This window comes from Amblyraja radiata, chromosome 4, assembly GCF_010909765.2.
Source record: "Amblyraja radiata isolate CabotCenter1 chromosome 4, sAmbRad1.1.pri, whole genome shotgun sequence".
Lineage (NCBI taxonomy): Eukaryota > Metazoa > Chordata > Chondrichthyes > Rajiformes > Rajidae > Amblyraja > Amblyraja radiata.
This window is the reverse complement of record NC_045959.1, coordinates 55,869,873-55,890,290: the sequence shown is the minus strand read 5'-3', so window position 1 is coordinate 55,890,290 and position 20,418 is coordinate 55,869,873. Positions and strand designations below refer to the sequence as shown.

General features: G+C 42.0%; 1 protein-coding gene across 2 annotated transcripts in view; it reads right to left on the bottom strand.

Moving 5' to 3' along the window:
* Positions 1 to 3,523: 3,523 nt before the first annotated feature.
* Positions 3,524 to 20,418, bottom strand: part of b4galt6 (beta-1,4-galactosyltransferase 6) — a 74,344-nt gene continuing 57,449 nt past the window's right edge. For both annotated transcript variants that reach the window (XM_033019482.1, XM_033019483.1), the window contains exons 3-9: positions 15,007 to 15,120; positions 13,452 to 13,576; positions 10,900 to 11,016; positions 8,899 to 9,086; positions 7,327 to 7,449; positions 6,105 to 6,206; positions 3,524 to 4,807 (exon numbers count right to left, since the gene is read on the bottom strand). In XM_033019482.1, coding sequence (XP_032875373.1) covers positions 4,660 to 4,807; positions 6,105 to 6,206; positions 7,327 to 7,449; positions 8,899 to 9,086; positions 10,900 to 11,016; positions 13,452 to 13,576; positions 15,007 to 15,120 — 917 coding nt within the window. In that variant the 3' untranslated portion in view covers positions 3,524 to 4,659. The remainder of the gene's footprint in view (positions 4,808 to 6,104; positions 6,207 to 7,326; positions 7,450 to 8,898; positions 9,087 to 10,899; positions 11,017 to 13,451; positions 13,577 to 15,006; positions 15,121 to 20,418) is intronic.

Below are 20,418 nucleotides of genomic sequence, written 5' to 3'. Positions count from 1 at the left end.
ATGATGCCAAGTTTACTGATCACATCTGCCTGTACATGATCCATATCCCTCTATTCCTTGCACTTCCATGTGCCTATCTGAAAGCCACTTAAAAGCCACTATCGTATCTGCCTCCACCACCACCCCTGGCAATATATTCCAGGTCTCCACCACCCTATGTAAAAAGACTTGCTCCTCACATCTCCATTACACTTTCCCCTTCTCACCTTACAGCTATGCCCTCTAGAGTTGGACATTTCCACCCTGGGAAAAAGTTTCTGACTGTCTACCCTATCTATTCTTCATAACTTTACAGTGTTCTTGTCCCTTAGAGGTATAGATTTTCATTTTGAACCTGCCATGTTATTATGAGCAGATTTGCTCATTGACCAGAGTTGCCATGGTACAAATCTGGAATTTGGTACTACCTGCCCAACCTCTCCCTATAATTCAGTCCCTCGAGTCCCGGCAACATCCTCGTAAATTTTCACTGCACTCTTTCCAGCTTAATGACACCCTTCTTATAGCAGGGTGACCAAAACTGAACACAGTACTCCAAGTGCGGCTTCACCACCGTCTTGTGCAATTGTAACATAGCGTCCCAGTTTCCAGTAAAATTGTAGAAATGTGCATAAACTTGAGAAACTCACAATTTCATGAGTGGCTGGTATTGTTTATTTTCATAAAATAATACAAAATATACAAATATTACTAGAAACACTGCAAGACAGACTTCAAAGTAATGCGTTAGCTAACTAAGCAATGTACAGATCAGCATGCCTTTTCTTCTTCCTGGAGCATGCTATCATCAGTTTTTGCCTACAAATTGACTTCATACAGTACTTTGAACGTAAATGTGATTTACAGTAACTGACACTAACATGTATTGTTATATGATTAGTAACATGGGAATTTGAACGGAAAACAAATTTCTGCCACTATTATAGGCTTATTACAGTTTCCAAATGAAGTTTCCACCCTTCCAATTTAAGATGGATACATAGACATTTAATATATATATTCTAAATATATTAGAGGTAATGTATAGATAAAAGTTAAAGTGCACAATTCTTTCAGTTAATGTTGAAAATGAAAGCAGAAACAGAAGGCACCAAAATGATTAATCTACATCACCGCAAAGGTCTACAGCATTAGAATACATCAGAAAATCTCAAAAAGTAGGATGTATCTTTTATCCAGGTTTCGGGTTTTTTTGACCAGACCAGAGTAGATTCTAGTAGGTTAACTCTTCAGATCACCTGGCCTGCCTTTTGGAGAATTAACAAAGTGTGCAATTAGTCAGTAAGTGCCATTTCAAATCTAAACAAGGCAGCAAACGCACTCGTTTCCACATACCTGGTTTAACTATTATTGATTGGTGGTTTCATAGGACTGGACATTGCAGTTGGCAAGTGGTTTGAGAATTCAGTTCTTGTTTTAAGAATCGGTTGTTTGATGTATTGTCATGGTTCTTATTCAGAGGCATAAACCACTGCAGTAATCTTCATTTTACTCACCAGTCAAAAGATTAATCAAGCAAATTTAATATGAGCCTCTGGTACTGTTCTGCTCCAAAGGAGAGAACGTTGTTTGAAACAATATGCCGCTGGTTATTTATCTTTATTGTGGGGAATCCAATATTTCAAATATCTGGGAAACTTGTCATACAACGAGCAACAGATTTGCTAACATCCCAATGAATTTAGTATAATGTCTGGGAAGAGAAAAATCTGTAGAATAAGATCACTTATCAATGAAATTTTATGCTTTGTTATTTCCTCCAAGCAGCAAACTCCCATTGCAGTATCTCTCCTCTCGAAGGAATAAAGTTTGCAAAAGCGTACCTAGTCATATAGTGTCACTGCAAAATATGTTGCATAGAAATATTCTACAGAATCTCAGGTAGTCTGATTATTAGTGGGGTTAATCCATAACTGAATCAACCATTCTATATCTCATGTTTAATCTCTAATTGCAACACTACTAGCCTCTGGCTACAAGTCTAGAGGTGTAACCATATATGACTACACCCTTAAATGACTTAAAGGGCATTTGAGAGGAGAGAGTGGAAGAAGGAAACAGAGGGTACAGATTACAAACCAAGAGATCGTTGGAAATTAAATTTAAAAGTGTTGGAATAGCTGCTGGAATCTCAAACTTTGACAAATTGAGAAATTCACAGTCATAATAAGCATAACATTAGTGCATTTCGTTTGTCCAAATATTTCTTCTAGATCCCACTTTTCTGAGTTTGCACTAAGAGCAGGCTTCATGGGTTCACCAAAACTTTTCTGTTCAGTATTTGCTTAAGGTAACTAGTTTGGAAAATGTTCAGCAAGCAGTCTGACCTGAGTCAGAACCAGTCACCAGTAACCAGTAGTGTTCAAAAAGGAACTGCAGAAGCTGGAATATCGAAGGTACACAAAATTGCTGGGGAAACTCAGCGGGTGCAGCAGCATCTATGGAGCGAAGGAAATAGGCGACGTTTCGTGCCGAAACCCTTCTTCAGTCTGAAGAAGGGTTTCGGCCCGAAACGTCGCCTATTTCCTTCGCTCCATAGATGCTGCTGCACCCGCTGAGTTTTTCCCCAGCAATTTTGTGTACCTTCACTAGTAACCAGTAGCTTGGTTACTTGGTATGTTCAATGCTGAAACCACAGGAGCTTTTCTTTCCCTTGCAAGACGCCTATGTTCTGATCTGTTGAAGCATCCAAACCGAGAGGGCATTTCCTTGTTTCATTTGAAACCATCCGTGCTTCCCCCTCCCCTTCCCCCTACGGCCCCACGATACGTTCAAAGCTTTCTTCAATCTAATTTATACAAAACTATCTCCCTCTACTGCTTCCGATAAAACATTTTGAGCCTATTTGGTACTTCAAAGACAATTAGAAATAACGCACACAGTTGCCCGACGTACAAGCCTTAAGCTCCGAATGATTAAAAACAAACAATTGTGGTTAGTGCCAATTATGAAAAACTACAGAGAAAAGATCTGCAAATGTACATCAATGAAAATAAACATTACCAGCTTGTCCACAATTAAAGAACCGCCACAGTCCACAAATGAGTTACGGAAAACCGTCCTTGGGCTACTCAATGAAACAGCTGATTTTGAACAAAACTAAATCAGAAAACAGGTTAGTTGCTCTCTTTGAAGAGCAAGAAAACGCTGCCCTTTGCTTGGTGGTGCAGTCTAGAAATGACATCAACATCCCATCAGATTAAAATCAAAATAACAGCAGATCATTAAAGATCGTCAACAAATCTCAACTTAAAAATCAAAGGAATGGAGCATTATCCAAAACCAATTTGCACAGAATCACTCTGGCATTTCAGTAGTACCTGTACTGGCATACTATATATTATATATAACATATTATTATATATAAAATATGTGTCTATGTTTGTGTATATATATGCCTGTGTATATTACACATTATACATATACACATACTTACATACACACACACATACACACACACACACACAAATAAATACACACATAATGGTCCAACGGAATACATTTTTAAAAACTTGTACCTAGATACTCACTCCATTCTTTTATAACTGTCGGCGTACACTTACATTTTACAATGCATCCGTTGCAAGATGGGATCTGCATTGCAAATGGCAACTCAAGCGTTGCGAATTTACAAATGTAAATGCGAGTGGTGAAACAAGCAGGCATTCTGCGGGGTAATGGAGGTCTTGTGAGTTATAGGGTTTACTCGGGCAAATGAGAACACCAGTGGTTTCAGAAGAATTGCTGAAATCAGCACGCATACGCACACACAATACCCTACAAATATGCCATTTTAGTTTAGCTGCTAGTTTACTTTCATCCAAGGACGGGATGGGGGGGGGGGGGGGAACGTACCTCTCAGCTTCTTTTTTGCAAGCACGTCATTGGGGGAGCACCACCCCATATTGAAAATAATCTTAAAGCTAAATTAATCTTACTTTCAAAAGTATTTTCCAAATCATAACTAGGTTATGTGACTGAGTGATTAGATAACCTTACTGTAACCAGGTGTAGTTATAGCTACCAGAGACCAGACCATTGGAATTCTTTCCATTATAGTGTGGAAAGTGAATGTGTCATCTGAGACTATGTACATTTTGTTCTTACATGCCAAGTTACATACATACATATATTTATAAACTTCCTTTTTAAAAGGAACATCACAAATGCATTAGTTCCATAGTATAAAAAAGAGCGGCAAAGTGCACAATTTTACAGTATATTTACAAATCCATAGCATTATTTTAAGTGAACCATAAGCCTTCATTTTAGCTAAAAATTACAATATGTTATGTGCTACCTACAAATGTGAATTCTAGTGGGTTTTTGTACAGGAGCAGCTGATCACGACGAGAAAGCTAATAAAACGACTTAAGGAGAGCAGCCTGGCTGGAAGCCCCTCGACTTCAGAGTGACGATGCGCTCTCTCGTTCTCACACAATGCTCGATGAACTCATTGGCAAAGCTATTGCACGCACATGCAGATAACAATCAGCTGTTCGAATTTCAGGACTCAAGCCGTCATTGAGACATCCACATCCAAGGTGCCTTGGCAGTTTCTCAAGACCCATAAGCCTTTCACTGAAGCGCCAGAACTAAAAATAAAATCCATAATAGTCCAAGATACAGCTGTTAAAATTCAAGGTAGTCCCATCCTCTTTAATCATCGGCCACAGGTGCCAAATCTGGCGTAAGATTCACAGTTATGTTTTTGTACAAAAAGTGCAGGGTTATATTTGGAGTGTACTTCAAGTTGTTCAACCCATCCAGAGGTTGACGTTCCTTAGAATACCTCAACAATTTATATCTGTAGGAGATAAGAAACATGAAAATGAATAAAAGGGCAGTGAAGTAAACCAGAGTGGGTCAACAAATCAGATGACAGCACAGGAAGCCCGGAAAGTTATTGCCAGTTTTCTGAAGGAACTTTCAAATTAATTCTGCTCTTTCTTCAAAGAGCTTCAAATTTTGTTTTCAAAATTTTTTTATTGGTGCTGCTGAAACTACTTCCACTTTTCATAGTCAAGAGATTCAATTGTCATATATACTGACAACGGAACAATAACATTCTTACTTACAGCAGCATGACAGGCCTGTAAACACAATACACATATATAACAAAGAAAACAAATCAACAAATTAAAAAGCTCACTCCCACTGTCCTCCCTATGTTCCAGATCAAAACTCACTGAGCCGTAATGTCACCTGTGACCACTGTCATGACATCCTCCTTAACCAATAATGCAACATCCCCTCCTCTTTTACCATCATCTCTGTCTTGTCTGAAGCATGTACCCTGGAACATTAAGCTGCCAGCCCTGCCCCTCTCTTAACCAGGTTTCTGTAATGGCTATGAGTGCAGTTACATAGTTCTTTGAAGGTGACGTCTCAGGTAGATGGGATGGTCAAAATGGCTTTTGGCAAAGGCTTTCATCGATCAAAGTATTGGGAGGTCATGTTGCAGTTATAGAAGACATTGGAGAGGCCACAGATAATTGTGTCTAGTTCTAGGCACCATGTTATTGGAAAGATGTTGTCATGCTGGAAAGGGTAGAGAAGATTTACAAGGATGTTGCCAGGACTCGAAGTGTCTGAGCTGTAGGGAGAGGTTGAGTAAGCTGGGACATTTCCTGGAGCACAGGTGAAAAAGGGATGATGTTTTGGATGTGTATAAAATCCATGAGTGGAATTGATCGGGTCTCTTGCCTAGAGTGGGAGAATCGAGAACCAGAGGGCATAGGTTTAGGGTGAAAGCCGAAAGATTTGATCAGAATCTGAGGGGTATCTTTTTCATGCAAAGCATTATCCCACTTTCTCATCCACTCCCTACACACTAGGGGCAATTTTACAGTCAATTCATCAACCAACCAGCACGCCTTTGGAGTGCGGGAGGAAACTGGAGCAGTCAGAGGAAACGCATGCAGTCAAATGAAGAACATGCAAATTCCACACAGTACCTGAGGTCAGGATCAAACCCAGATCTATGGTAATGTGAAGCAGCAGATCTAGAGCTGCGTCAATGTGCCACTCCCAAGTTAAAGGGGCATTTTCTAATCGCAAAGTTACATGTAAAATGTGAAATTTCCCCCAAGCTGGATACTTGCCTGCCTAAAAATTGTACCTCCCCTCGATGGTGGTGGGGTATAGATTTGTACTTTCCCAGATCTCCTTCTGGTCTTGTCACATTGTACCCTGCGTAAAGAACTCTGCAAGATGAAGAAAAGGAATCAATAAATTAACCGACCTCAAGGAGATGCTCATGGTGCATTTCTTGAATTTAACAGCAAGAGAATTGCAGCTTTTTAAAAAAAATAAAAGTGATCAATACAAAAAGTGAAGTAAAGTTTGTAACGGCATAACAATTTTCAACAATTACCTTTTTTTTTAATGTATCAATTTAATCAAAACAAAATACAGCAGGCATCAATTTCTGTTCCTCTAATGAAACTAGAATATGTTCAGAGGGAATTGCGTGGTTACGTTGCTGGACTTGCAACCAGTGCACCGGATATTAAATCTCACCATGTCAGCTGGGGAAGTTAATTTAATTAAATAAAATCTATACTTCTAAATTGACTACTGCTGATAACACTGACCATTGTTGAAAGCAATCCTTTCATATATGATCCAGGGCAATCTTTCATATTATTTAGGGGAATATAAAGGCGAGGTCCCATCCTATTGCAGATTCTGATAATTAACCTTTCAGTAAGGCAAATGGAAGTCATTAAAAAAAGACACAAATGCTGGAATAACTCAGACCGTATCTAAAGAAGGGTCCAGACCCAAATCGTCACCTATCCATGTTCTCCAAAGATGCTGCCTGACCCACTGTGTTACTACAGCATTTTTGAGTTTTTCTTTCGTAAGCCAACATATGCAGTTCCTTGTTATTAAAAAGATCTCTTCACCAGTTCAAGCATTCAGTTTTAGTTTAGTTTAGAGATACAGCGCGGAAAGAGGCTCTTTGGCCCAACAAGTCCGAGCCGACCAGCAATCCCCGCACACTTATACTATCCTACACACACACACTAGGGACAATTTACAATTATACCAAGCCAATTAACCTACAAACCTGTATGTCTTTGGAGAGAAGCCATTACAGACCAGTGATCCCAGAGAAAAGCCATGCAGGTTATGGGGAGAACATACAAACTAAATACAGACAAGCACACGTAGTCAGGATTGAACCCGAGTCTCTGGCGCTGTAACGTAGCAACCCTACCATTGTGCCATTGTGCACCACCATGTAAATAGCACCAAGAGTCAGCGCACTCTACTCTTCAGTCACCATGTACGTCCACAAATACTTGAATAGGTTTCTACCTTCTCCAGAGATCATCATCTTCTCCACCCCATCCCCAGAAAGCATTGGGAAACCCATTGATTTTTCTGAACTGTTCCACTGTTAGACCACTAACTCCACCAAAGAATTCGTTGTACGGAAGGCTGGAAAATAAGAAACGGGGGAGAAAAAGATATGGTTAACAACTTATGGATTCTTTGGTGTGAAATGTCTAAGCAAAAAGAGATCTATCAAAATTGAAACAAAAATGTCATGCATTAAGTTTGTAAACAGTTCTTGTTAACATTTCAGAATGCTGCCTGGGTAAGAGAGTATTAGCTAAAGGGAGAGATTGGACAGACTTGGATTGTTTTCTCTGGAGTGCCAGAGGCTGAGGGGGAGACCTGACAGAAGTTAGATAGTCAGGGATGCTGCCAGACATGCTGAGTTACTCCAGCATCTTGTGCCTTTAAGAGATTAGTTTATTATTAGTTTACCATCATGATCATCACATCCACTGTGGGCTGAAGGGTCTTTTCCTGTGTTGTACTGTTCTATGTTCTAAGTCAGGAGTCGGCAACCTTGTTCTGCATTGGGGCCAGGGCGCATGTCTGTGAGCGGATGGCAGGCCACATCTATCACGGATACACAGGAATCCTGCCCCCCACCCCGCCCCGCCCGGATGGCAAGCATCAAATCAAGTGTTCACATAAATCCCGCCTCTTCGAGGATGCCACCCAGAGCACTGGCCCCTAGTTACGGGTGCTCACGAACATGGCGCACCTACGGACCATTGCCTTGGCCTGTCATGAAGGCGGTGGCTCAAATGTCTCACTCACTCATCCCCAGCCTATTGACAACCCCGACCCCAACAGTGAAACCCAGACACAGAAGGTGCGCGGCCGTGCCAGCGGCTTTGTCATAGGATTGAATGCGTCTTTTTCACAGTGTTTCACCCGACCCTCGGTCCAAAAATCACCTTCCAGGTACCGGAGATGACGGAAGTCTGCGGGCCGGATGATTACGGGAAAAAAATAAGCTGCGGGCCGGATGATTTCGGGTTACGGGCCGCAGGTTGCCGACCCCTGTTCTAAGTGAACCACTGCACCACTGTCCTACCTTTGATCATTTATGTTCCCTGATTATCTAAAGATGACAATTTCCAGTTGAATCATAGAGACGTCAATGCATTTGAAGGAGAATGGGGCAAAGAGAACACTGGTACATCTACAGCTAGAAGAGATACATCATAAACATGGTCTCAGCAGTTGGATCAAACAACCTGTCTTGCTGCTAACATTTTAGTATTCTAACTATTGTGGTTGTGTTTACTCCAAATGGTATCATGACATCCTGATTTATCTAACACTGCAAATAATCTAGAAAAATGCTCTTGTCCTGATTAACGCAATTCCCATGCAACGAGATACAAAAATTAAAATGAGGAAAATGCTCATTCTAATTGTTAATAGTGGAAAAGTGATTTAAAAATAGAACTTTAGATTCATCATTAAGTACCTGTTCTGTTGAATTTTCCTGATTCAATTTCCATAAAATCATTCAGATTTAGTACTTCAAACAAATAACATACGGTGGAAAATGCAAGTACTTACATGTACATGTATTTGTCTAGCTTTGATGCAAAATGGCGTGGCATCTGCCCACACCCATAATAGTTGCGGTCACTTTCTGGTATATGATCAACGTCATGGAAAATAAGGCAGTCCCAGTCCAGATCTTTCATAGCCTCCACAAAGCCAACATTGAAAAGCATTGCACGATTAAAGGGATAGTTACCTGCCTGCGTAAACAAAGGAAAATTATCAGGCTTCTGAACGGTCCTTCCATAATTTAGGATACTGTCCGATTCACTTCTACTCCATTACAGACATTGGTCTTTGTCTAAGGAACTGATGTGCCACAATGCTGAGAACTATATTCTGCACTCTGTATCTTCCCCTTTATTTTACCTATTGTGGTTGAGTTTGGCTTGATTGTATAGTATTCTGATTTGCTCGGATAGTATGCAAAACAAAGCTTTTCAATGTACTTTGATACACATGACAATAATAAACCCAACCTTAAGCAGATTAAAATATTTACAATTAAAGAAACTATTTAAAGTTTCAGCAAGTGGAATTTTATACCACCAAATACGTGTGCATGTGAATGGAAGACATTGGTAACAAAGGCATAGATGAGGGTTTCAGCAACAGATGAGTTGAGATGGGGGTAAATTGCACATCAATAAGGTAGTAAAAGGGGCAGTCACTGGTGGTTTGGGAACTGAACCAAAACTGGTCGTCAAAGATGATAGCATTCAGCTGTCATTCTGACTCAGTTTCAGAGTTGGCTAGCCCATGGCTGGGAAATAAAGTTTGTTACAAGGACAGGAAACTGCTTTGGTATTGTTGGAAGAAACTTGTTTGTCCATTGTTGAATGTCAATCAAACAGCTGTCAACTTATGAAAGAGAAAATAATAGGCAAAGAGGCAGACATGCAAACCATTGCTTCTTCCTTTCCAGGAAGATAATTGAAGACAATCAATTAAGCACGATTTATTGAAATATGTCACTTGATGAATGATGACATGCTCCATAACATATTCAATGCTTCAGGAATAAAAATTGCTTAAGAAAATTAGAAAAACTTCTGTAACCATTCAAAATAGTCCAGGTTCAATTGCAGTTTGACTTGGGTTCAGCTATAATAAAAAGCTATAATGATACAATCACAAAACTAGCAAAAGCAGCAGGAACAGTGGGCAGGCAGTCCCCAAGTTACATATGTTACAGTTAAGAGCTGCCCTTCAGCTGAATTTAGAAATGTCAGAAATATCTGTTTCCTCCATCTATCGCTCTGCATACACTCGCTATAATTCTTTAACATCATCAAATGTTCTCCAACAGTATCCATAAATAAGATAGTCACAATGTACAATACCCAGCCATGAATGAATACCCCAAAACACTTAATTATGACGGCACAGCGGCGCAGTGGTAGAGTTGCTGTCTTACAGAGCCAGAGACCTGGGTTTGATCCTGACTGTCTTTATGTATGGAGTTTGTATGTTCTCCCTGTGACCACGTGGGTTTTCTCCTGGTGCGCTTGTTACCTCCCACACTCCATCCCACACTCCAAAGACATGCAAGTTTGTAGGTTAATTGGCTTCTGTAATTGTCCCTAGTGTGCAGGATAGAACTAGTGTACAAGGTGACTGTTGGTCAGCGTGGACTTGGTGGGCTGAAGGGTCTGTTTCCAAGCTGAATCTCTAAAACTAAATTACTACCTTGAAAAATACTTTGAAAAATGCAATGCACAAATTTTGATTTCCATAAGTCAGGTCATCAATAAGCAGGGGAGCCCCTTTATGTACCAGGCACATTAAGGAAGAAATGTGTGGTCTTTTGACACTTTTTTCTTATGATTCAACATGCCTATCCCTATCCCAATTCTGAATTCAATACATCGACCTGTGCATCAAATTAATTGATTCACTGCCAGATATCAGACAATATTCTCAACACAGTGCAGAAACCCATATTTCTTTAAGTGGAAAGCACCATCAACTGGTACCCAGTCACTTTCCACATCAATAACTGAGAGACTTTACCTGTTCAATGACATAGAAGCCAAACTGAACGTGCTGTCTCTGAAGCATTGGAACCAGATGACGGAATAGAATTGGGAGGTGTTCGTGACGGTTGCGGAATGGAATGAGGATTGCCACCTGAAAGATTTGTCAAGAGAAAGAGAGGAAATATTCACAGGTTAGGCGGCCATATAAGTTCCTTTGGGGGGTAGATTTTGAAACTCCACCCTACTTAAGAAGATTACACAAAGGCTGAACACACCAACGAGTTGGAGTAATAAGAAACTGCAGATGCTGGAATCCTACATAGAACACAAATTGCTGGAGCAACTTGAGACACAAAAAAACATCCTATCACCAATTAGAGAGCAGTCCTGACCTACAATCTACATAATTGGAGACATGCGGACTATCTTTAATCAGATTTTACCTTGCACTAAACATTATTCCCTTTATCTTGTTTCTGGACACTGTGAACAGTTTGATCGTAATCATGTATAGACTTCTTGCTGACTGGATAGCACGCCAAAAAAATGCTTTTCACTGTACCTCGGTTACACGTGCAATAATAATAAACTAATTTAACTAAGGTAGAATCGCTGGAGGACATAGATAGGTGACGTTTTGGGTGGAAACACTTCTTCAAACTGCGAGAACCTTTCATAGGAAGTATTCTTTGAGGAGATTTCACTGTGGAACAGCAAAATGGAGACACTAGGAAATGCAAAATGTTGGAATCTTGTGTAGAACACAATGTGCTGAAAAATATCAGTAAGTCTGACAGCATCTCTGAAGTGGAATTTCTTCAACGCAGACATACTTTGAGAGATTTCACAGTAAAATTGAGACACAAGGAACTGCAGAAGTTGGAAATTTGCGTAGGAGAACTTCTTCAAAGTGAAGTTTACATGCTGAAGAGTCCTGACCCAAAACATCACCTATGCATGTGTAGGAAAAAACTGCAGATGCTGGGTTTTTTGGGGGTTTTTTTTTAATTTTATTTTTATTAGAAGTACAATAAGTTACAGTAATACACACCACATATATCTTATTACATTTGTTGTACCCCTTCATTTTTTGAGCTTTAAGAAAGATAGAAATAAAAGAAGTAAGGAAAGTGAGAAAGAGTCGTGAAAGTGCAGGAAAGTGTTGGGAAAAGAAAGCCCAAAGATGCTGGTTTCAATCAAAGATAGACACAAAATGCTGGAGTAACTCAGCAGGACTGGCAGCATCTCTGGAGAGAAGAAATGGGTGATGTTTCGGGTCAAGACCCTTCTTCAGCCTGATCACTGATCTACAATCAGTCTGAAGAAGAGCCTCAACCCGAAATGTCACCCATTCCTTCTTTTCAGAGATGTTCCCTGTCCCGCTGAGTTATTCCAGCATTTTGTGTCTATCATCTATGCATGTCCTCCATTGATGCCGCCTGACCCACTGAGTTACTCCAGTAATCTGTCCCAAAAAATGTGGAATTCTTTACTTGCCCAAAAATCAAGTTACCTTCTTTCTACCAGTCCTGTCCCAATACTTACCCTATGTGAAGGGAACCTATACCATAAATAAAATGCCGTTGAATTGTGCGACACAGGACACAACAATGATTTAAGTTATGAATGAATGGTTGAGAAAACAAACTGATCACAATTTTACGATACTATCAGTAAAACCCATGAGCTGTTGCTCTACAATATAGTCTTTTCACTTAAGGCACCGCATAACTATTGATGTTATGCAGTGCCTTAATTAAACTATGACCATCATAGTTTAAACTATTGGCCAAAAATAGAGTGTGTTCAATCACAGATTCTGTAAAATTTCCTCCAATGATGATCAGATTTGTACTGCTACACACGAGGGAACTAAATTAAAAGATTTTTTTAATTGGGATGTGGGATAATCCAACTTTGGTTTCTCATTAATTCCCCTCCAAAATTGGATAAACTCAGTAATGGGTTTGGAATCACGTATTAGCTAGAGTTGTTAAGAACAGATTACATTCCCTGAATTTTAGTAATTAATATACTTCAATAAGTACGGCGATTTTCTTGGGCAGATTTATTTTCCGTAGTACTTCCTGCAGAGATGGGTTGACTTGAACCTACAATCTGACAAGTGAGCCACATAGCCTGCAGGGGGAGCCATCAAGCCCAGCCCCTGCTCCCCCCCCACCCTCCCCCCAAGACTGGAGAACCAGAGAGGAGGAAGCCGGCGAAGACAGACGCAAGGAGCAAGGGCAGTTAGTAGAGTGAACTGGGGCCTTACCTTCCGTGCCTTCAAGGTCGGCTGCGGGTGGCGTCCCAAGGACATAAAGGCAGAAGGTGACCGGGCTAGGAGAGGGATGTCGGTTCACAGGACGATCCAGACAAAGGCGACTGGATTGGGCGCCACTCCAGGAGACCGAGCGCACAAACCGGACTGGACTTTGGAACTGGCGCCAAAACCAGGAGACCCTTGCATTTGGGGATTGTGCTTAGTTAGGTTTTGCAATACGACTGAACTCTATGCAAAGAAAGAATTTCACTCTGCATGTGCACATGTGACAATAAAACATAATTGATCCATTGACAGCTCACCTTCCAACGGGCTTTACAGTCACCCGGCTTCCAGTGGCCTCCATATTTGATTGCTAAATCTTGTGAAAATAATTGCTGGATTTCTTCCATGCTGATTTCAGTCATGTTAACCTCAATGAGGCCCTCTAAAAAGACAGATATATTAAAGCAAGATGTGTTTTTGAGTGTTTACAGACGACAGCAAAGTAGTTTATGGCTAAAATGCTTAATTTTGGGGTCACACATAGGAAATGCCTAGAGCTTTCCTCTAAAAGGTATATAAAACAGCAACAGGCCATTCGGCCCACCATGTCTGCATGTATATATAGCATGTATGTGTGTATGTATATGAGCTACCAGAAATAGTAGAGACAAGTACTATAACAACTTTTAGAAGATATTTGGACAGGTACATGGATAGGAAATGTTTGGAGGGATATGGGCCAAACACAGGCAGGTGGGAATTGTGTAAATGGAGCATTATGGTTGGCATGGGTCAGTTGGGACAAAGGGCCTTTTTCCATGCTGTATGGCTATGACCATGACACCAATCAAAACTAATCCCATCTGTATGCACAAAGCATCTTTCTATTGCCTACCTGCTGTGGTCACCCCAGTTATGACCCAACTCTGTATCTCACCACTTTTCTGCCTGTAAGACTGTCCTGAAACATGCCTCTTTGACAAGCCATTCAGTAACCTGTTGCTGCAATCCTGAGCATGGCTTGGTCCAAAACTTTAGACAAGCCCCAGGACAGTTATATTACATTATAAGTTGCTATATAATTTATCATTTCAGAAGGAACTGCAGATGCTGGAAAATCAAAGGTACACAAAAATGCTGGAGAAACTCAGCGGGTGAGGCAGCATCTATGGAGTGAAGGAAATAGGCAACGTTTTGGGTCGAAACCCTTCTTCAAACTTATCGTCATTTATCGTCATAATTTTATTGTCATAATTTTAGGTGACAATAATTTCTCGTCATAATTTTAGGTGACACGGGAGACTCTTAACCACATAAATTAGCCCAACTTGTGATGACCAAAGATTCACTATACACAGAATGAAATAATTGCAACCCCCTTTCCCATCCCCAGAAATAATGTACAATGATCAACAGGGTGACAGTGGCGCAACGGTAGAGTTGCTGCCCAGATTCAATCCTGTCTACGGGTGCTGTGTGTATGGAGTTTGAAAGTTTTTCCAGTGACCTGCTTGGGTTTTCTACGGTAGCTCCGGTTTCCTCCCACATTCCAAAAACGTGCAGGTTTGTAGATTAATTAGATTTGTAAAATTGTCCCCAGTGTGTGTAGGATAGTGTATAGGATAGCATTAATGTGAGGGAATCGCTGGTTGGCGTACACTCAGTAGGCCAGAGGGCCTGTTTCTGCGCTGTATCTCTAAACTAAACTAAATAGAGGGTCATGCCCCCCAACTAACCTCATTAAAACACTTTATTGGCAAATAGAATCACTGCATAAAGCAAACGGTTGCAGAATTGGAACAAAAACTACCGTAACAATTCTCTCCTTATTCACGAGTGGAACGGTAAATGCTTTTATTCTTGATGACTTACTCATTGACGGCAACCTTTCTGGACAAGGCAAGCCTGGAGAATACGTGAAGTCTTCTGGAAGATATGTTCCGCCCTGACCGAGGTACTCACTTGAATTATACCCTTCCAGATAATCTACAGGAAAATTGACAACGTGGCAAGATCAATTAGCATTCAGGAATGCATCCTAACTATTGCAATAAAATGACATTAATACCACTTGACAAGTAGAATCTATTATCTGCTTTTTACCTCCGAGATTGAATTGTGTCGAGACACAGATCTGGGGAAGGGTATAAAACAATTTCTGCAGCATTGCAGATCCCGAAGAGCACAGTGGCCTCCATCATTCATCAATGGAAGAACTTTGGAACCACCAGGACTCTTCATAGAGCTGGCCGCCTGGCCAAATTGAGTAATCAGGGGAGGAGAGCCTTAGTCAGGGAGGTGACCAAGAACCCGATGGTCGCAATGACAGAGCTCTAACGTTCCTCTGTGGAGATGGGAGAACCTTCCAGAAGGACAACTATATCTGCAGCACTCCATCAATCAGGCTTTTATGGTAGAGTGGCCAGACAGAAGCCACTCCTCAGTAAAAGGCACATGACAGCCCGCTTGGAGTTTGCCAAAAGGTATGAGAAACAAGATTCTCTGGTCTGATGAAACCAAGATTCAACTCTTTGGCCTGAATGCCAAGCGTCACATCTGGAGAAAACCAGGCACCACTCATCACCTGGCCAATACCATACCTACGGTGAAGCATGGTGGTGGCAGCATCATGCTCAAGGGATGTTTTCAGCGGCAGGAACTGGGAGACTAGTCAGGATCAAGGGAAAGATGAACGGATCAAAGTACAGAGAGATCCTTCAGGAAAACCTGCTCCAGAGCGTTCTGGACCTCAGACTGGAGCGGAGGTTCACTTTCCAACAGGACAAAGATCCAAAGCACACAGCCAAGACAACGCAGGAGTGGCTTCGTGACAAGTCTGTGAATGTCCTTGAGTGGCCCAGCCAGAGCCCGGACTTGAACCCCGATAGAACATCTCAGGAGGGACCTGAAAATAGTTGTGCATCGACGCTCCCCATCCAACCTGCAGAGCTTGAGAGGATCTGCAGAGAAGAATGGGAGAAATTACCTAAATACAGGTGTGCCAAGCTTGTAGCCTCATACCCAAGAAGACTTGAGGCTCTAATTGCTGCCAAAGGTGCCTCAACAAAGTACTGAGTAAAGGGTCTGGTGTGGCGGTCCCTGGGGGGTAGGTCACTTGGGGGGGGTCCTGTGGCGGTCCCTGGGGGGTAGGCCACTCCTTGGATCATCCCCCTCGCCGATTGAGGGACAGGGACGTTGGTCTGCCACGGGGTTTCCTGACGACTCCCTAGGGGTAGAGATAAGGGTGTCGTGGTGTGTAGTCGGACTGCTGGAATTAAAAAGCTTCTTTTGAATCCGCCTGGTGTCCGGTCCTTTCCTGACCTTGACCAGGCCACTACACTGGATACTTATGTAAATGTGATATTTCAGTTATTCCTTTTTAGTTACTTTGCAAAAATTTCTAAACACCTGTTTTTGCTTTTTTATTATGGTGTATTATATGTAGATTGATGATTAAAAAAATGAATTTAATCCAATTTAGAATAAGGCTGTAACGTAACAAAATGTGGAAAAAGTGAAGGGGTGAAAGTCATAGGACCCTGAAGGGTAACCTCAGGACTAGCATAGATAGGGGATCTTGGTCGGCATGGACAAGTTGGGCCAAAGGGCCTGTTTCTATGCTATATGACTCCATGACTATGAGTATTAACAAATTAAATAAAACATAATCAGTCAACATACCAAAGGAAACTTAAGGTTAGTTATTTAAAACTGAGATGAAGAAGATCGAGAGTTAAAAAATATAAAATTCACTGACTCAGACAGTTTTCAATGCTCAATCCCTGAATAAACTCAAAACTGAGATTAATATATATCAGTTTGCAAGGTATGATGAAAAATGGACTGCACGTACAGATAGGATCAGTAAACACCATATCTTAGTAAACACCAACATAGGTTCAAAGCATTGGGGTCCACTCTCTACTTTTATTCACTGCTGAGCAATAGAAGCATTTTAGAAACACATGCACTCACTGGCACTCCTTCGATGGTTGATAACTGGAACATGTTGCCAAAGGTGGTGATGGAATCAGATACAACTACAACATTTACGAGGCATTTAAAACAGACACTTAAATACACAAGCGATAAAAGGATTCGTCCCTCATGAAGCTGATGGGATTGCTGGACCTGGTTAGCCCAAGGACCCATTTCTGTGCTTTTCATCTTGAGGACCAAAATATTTAATGATAACCCAAATGAATTATTGACTATAAAACAAGTATGAACAGTCTTTTAGCAATATCAAATTAATAATTAATATATTTTTAAAAGAATGTTCTGTTAAAATTGTAATGAACATATCAACGTGCCTTTATTCACTAAAAGAGCATCCTCTATGGGAATCCACATTAACACCATGGAACAGTGCAGCACAGAAACAGACCCACAATGTTAGTGCCGAACATGAAGCCAAGTTAAACTGATTTCCGCTGCCTGCACATGATTTGTACCACTCCATGTCCATCTCCCTATCAAAAAAATTTTTAAATGCCACAATCATATCTGCTTCCACCACCACCGCTGGCAGCGTGTTCCAGGCACATACCTCTCTGTGAGAAAATAAAACTGGCCTGGTACATAGGAGTGACACAGTGACGCAGCGGAAAAGATGCTGCCTTACAGCGCCAGAGACTCGGGTTCAATCCTGACTAGGGGTGTTGTCTGTACAGAGTTTGTACGTTCTCTCCGTAACCGCATGGGGTTTCCCCAGGTGCTCTGGTTTCTTCCCACATTTCAAAGACGTCAAGGTTTGTAGGTTAATTGGCTTCGGTAAAGATTGTAAATTGTCCCTTGTGTGTAGGATAGTGCTTGTGTACGGCAATTGCAGGTTGGCGCGGATTTGGTGGGCCAAAGGGTCTATTTCTGTGCTGTTTCACTAAACTAAACTACATCTTCTTGTTTTGTAAAGGTTGGCTTGTTTCTATGATGATGCAACTGATGGGGAAGATTGAAACCCAATTTCCATGGCAACCAGTGCATGAGCTAATCAGGTCTGCACCACTCAAGGCAATGTTTATATTTCATTAGCCAGCAGAGCTGCTTAATAAGGCTGTGAGTTCAAGCCCCAGAGACAGTTGCCTCAAGCGGATATTCTTCCTGCTTGGCTCAAAATAACTCTGGATTAACACCACTGTGGAAAAAAAAGAATCAGATAAATGAAAATGTAATAATGAAAACTTTTGATAGGATAAAAGAAGATCAAAGGATACAAATTTAAAATAGTCACTAGGTGAGAAAAGGTTCTTCTTGCAGAACTTCTTGCCAGAAGAATTAACTGGAACACATCTTTCTTTACAATGGAAAATAGCTCAGTGGATGAAAATTAAATCATTTCATTACTTTACGAGGAAGTGGTTGAGCCAGGTAAAATAACAAACTTTAAACAGGGCTGACAACTCTCATTGAGCGTGAAAATCACGCATTTGGCTAAATTCTCACGCTCTCACGCTGATCACAAATTTCTCACGTTCTGTCGTGATTCTGTGATCAACGAAAATGTCAAAATTTGTATCAAGTGCATGTGCCGCGGGTGTTGGAAAGCCGGGGCTGAGGGAGGGATGGAAGCAGACGCAGCGGCAGATGCGGACGGGGAGCCGAGGCTGGCGAGTGTTTGCCGGGCTGGCGAGTCGCTGGCTTCAGCTCCGGCCATGGAGCAGCCTCAGTGCAAGAGTCCCGGGCCGTCTGAGGCGTCGGAAGCATTGCACCGCTGCCGTTAGAGTCTCTGTGCAGCATGCCGAATTCGCTCAGGTGACTGGCATGGATCAGGCTGCGGCTCGGTGCATCCTGGAGAACCGGGCAGTGAATAAGTGTCACCCAGCGCAGCAAGTAAGGCCATGTCCTGCTCTCGGCGGCAGTCGGAATTTAAGGATTTGCGGGAAGTGGCCGACATGAGCGAGGACGGCGAGCGGCAGGAGAGAGATGTTCACATGGGCCGCGGAACCAGGGGAGCTGCAGCCCCCCCACTTTTTTGGCTGGACATGTTCCAATATCTCCGGCTATGGACGAGGCGCTGCTGTGCTCTAAGCAACCTGGTCATGGGTGTTGGAGCGCCGGGACGGAGGGAGGGAGGGATGGAAGCCGAAGCAGCTGCGGGGGCAGATGCAGACGGGGAGCTGGGCTGGCGAGTCGCTCGCTGCAGCTCCGGCCATGGAACAGCCTCAGTGTAAGAGTCCTGGGCCGTCTGAGGCGTCGGAAGCGTTGCGCCGTTGCTGTTAGAGTCACTGCACCAAATTCGCTCTGGTGACCGGCATGGACCAGGCTGCGGCTCGGTGCATCCTGGAGGACAACCAGTGGCTGCTGGAAGTGGTACCAAGCACTGGGTAGAAGCGGTGGAAGATAGTGGCCTTCAAATGGGGGTGGTTGGAGAAAGCATCCTGCTTGCCTGCTAGATTTTCACTTACTGTAACTGCAGGAAAAATGTTGGGGGAGTCCATAACCAGGGGACACACACAGTTTAAGAATAAGGGGTCGGCCATTTAGGACTGAGATGAGGACAAACTTTCTTCACTCAGAGAGTTGTGAATCTGTGGAATTCTCTGCCACAGAAGGCAGTGGAGGCCAATTTGCTGGATATTTTCAAGAGAGAGTTACATTTTGCTCTTGGGGCTTGCAATATCAAGGGATATGGGGAAAAAACAGGAAAGAGGTACTGATTTTAGATGAACAGCCATGATCATATTGAATGGCAGTGCTGGCTCGAATGGCCGAATGGCCTATTCCTGCACCTATTTTCGATGTTTCTATGCTTGAGTATATGGCAATAAAACTCGACCACTTGATTTTGAAACATTCATGCATGGTGGAAGCATAATGTAGTCATAGAGTGATACAGTGTGAAAACAGGCCCTTCGGTGCAACTTGCCTACACCCGCCAACATGTCCCAGCTCCATAGATGCTGCTGCACCCGCTGAGTTTCTCCAGCATTTTTGTGTACCTTTGTCCCAGCTACACTACCTGCTTTTGGTCCATATGCCTCCAAACCTGTCCTATCCATGTATCAGTGTAACTGTTTCTTAAATATTGGGATAGTCCCTGCCACAACTACCTCCTCTGGCAGCTTGTTCCATACACCCTTTGTGTGGAACAAGTTACCCCTTAAAAAGTTACCTCTTATAAATACTTTAAACAAAAAACATTGAAATCAGAAATGTCCCCAATCTTGTTGTTTTATTAATTGAACACATAGATGGACAACCTCAAGGAGTGTAATCAGATGGAAACTGATTCAAATGTGATGTTTAAGAGCTTGTTCAAAGAAGGAGCATATTTTAAAGGAGTGA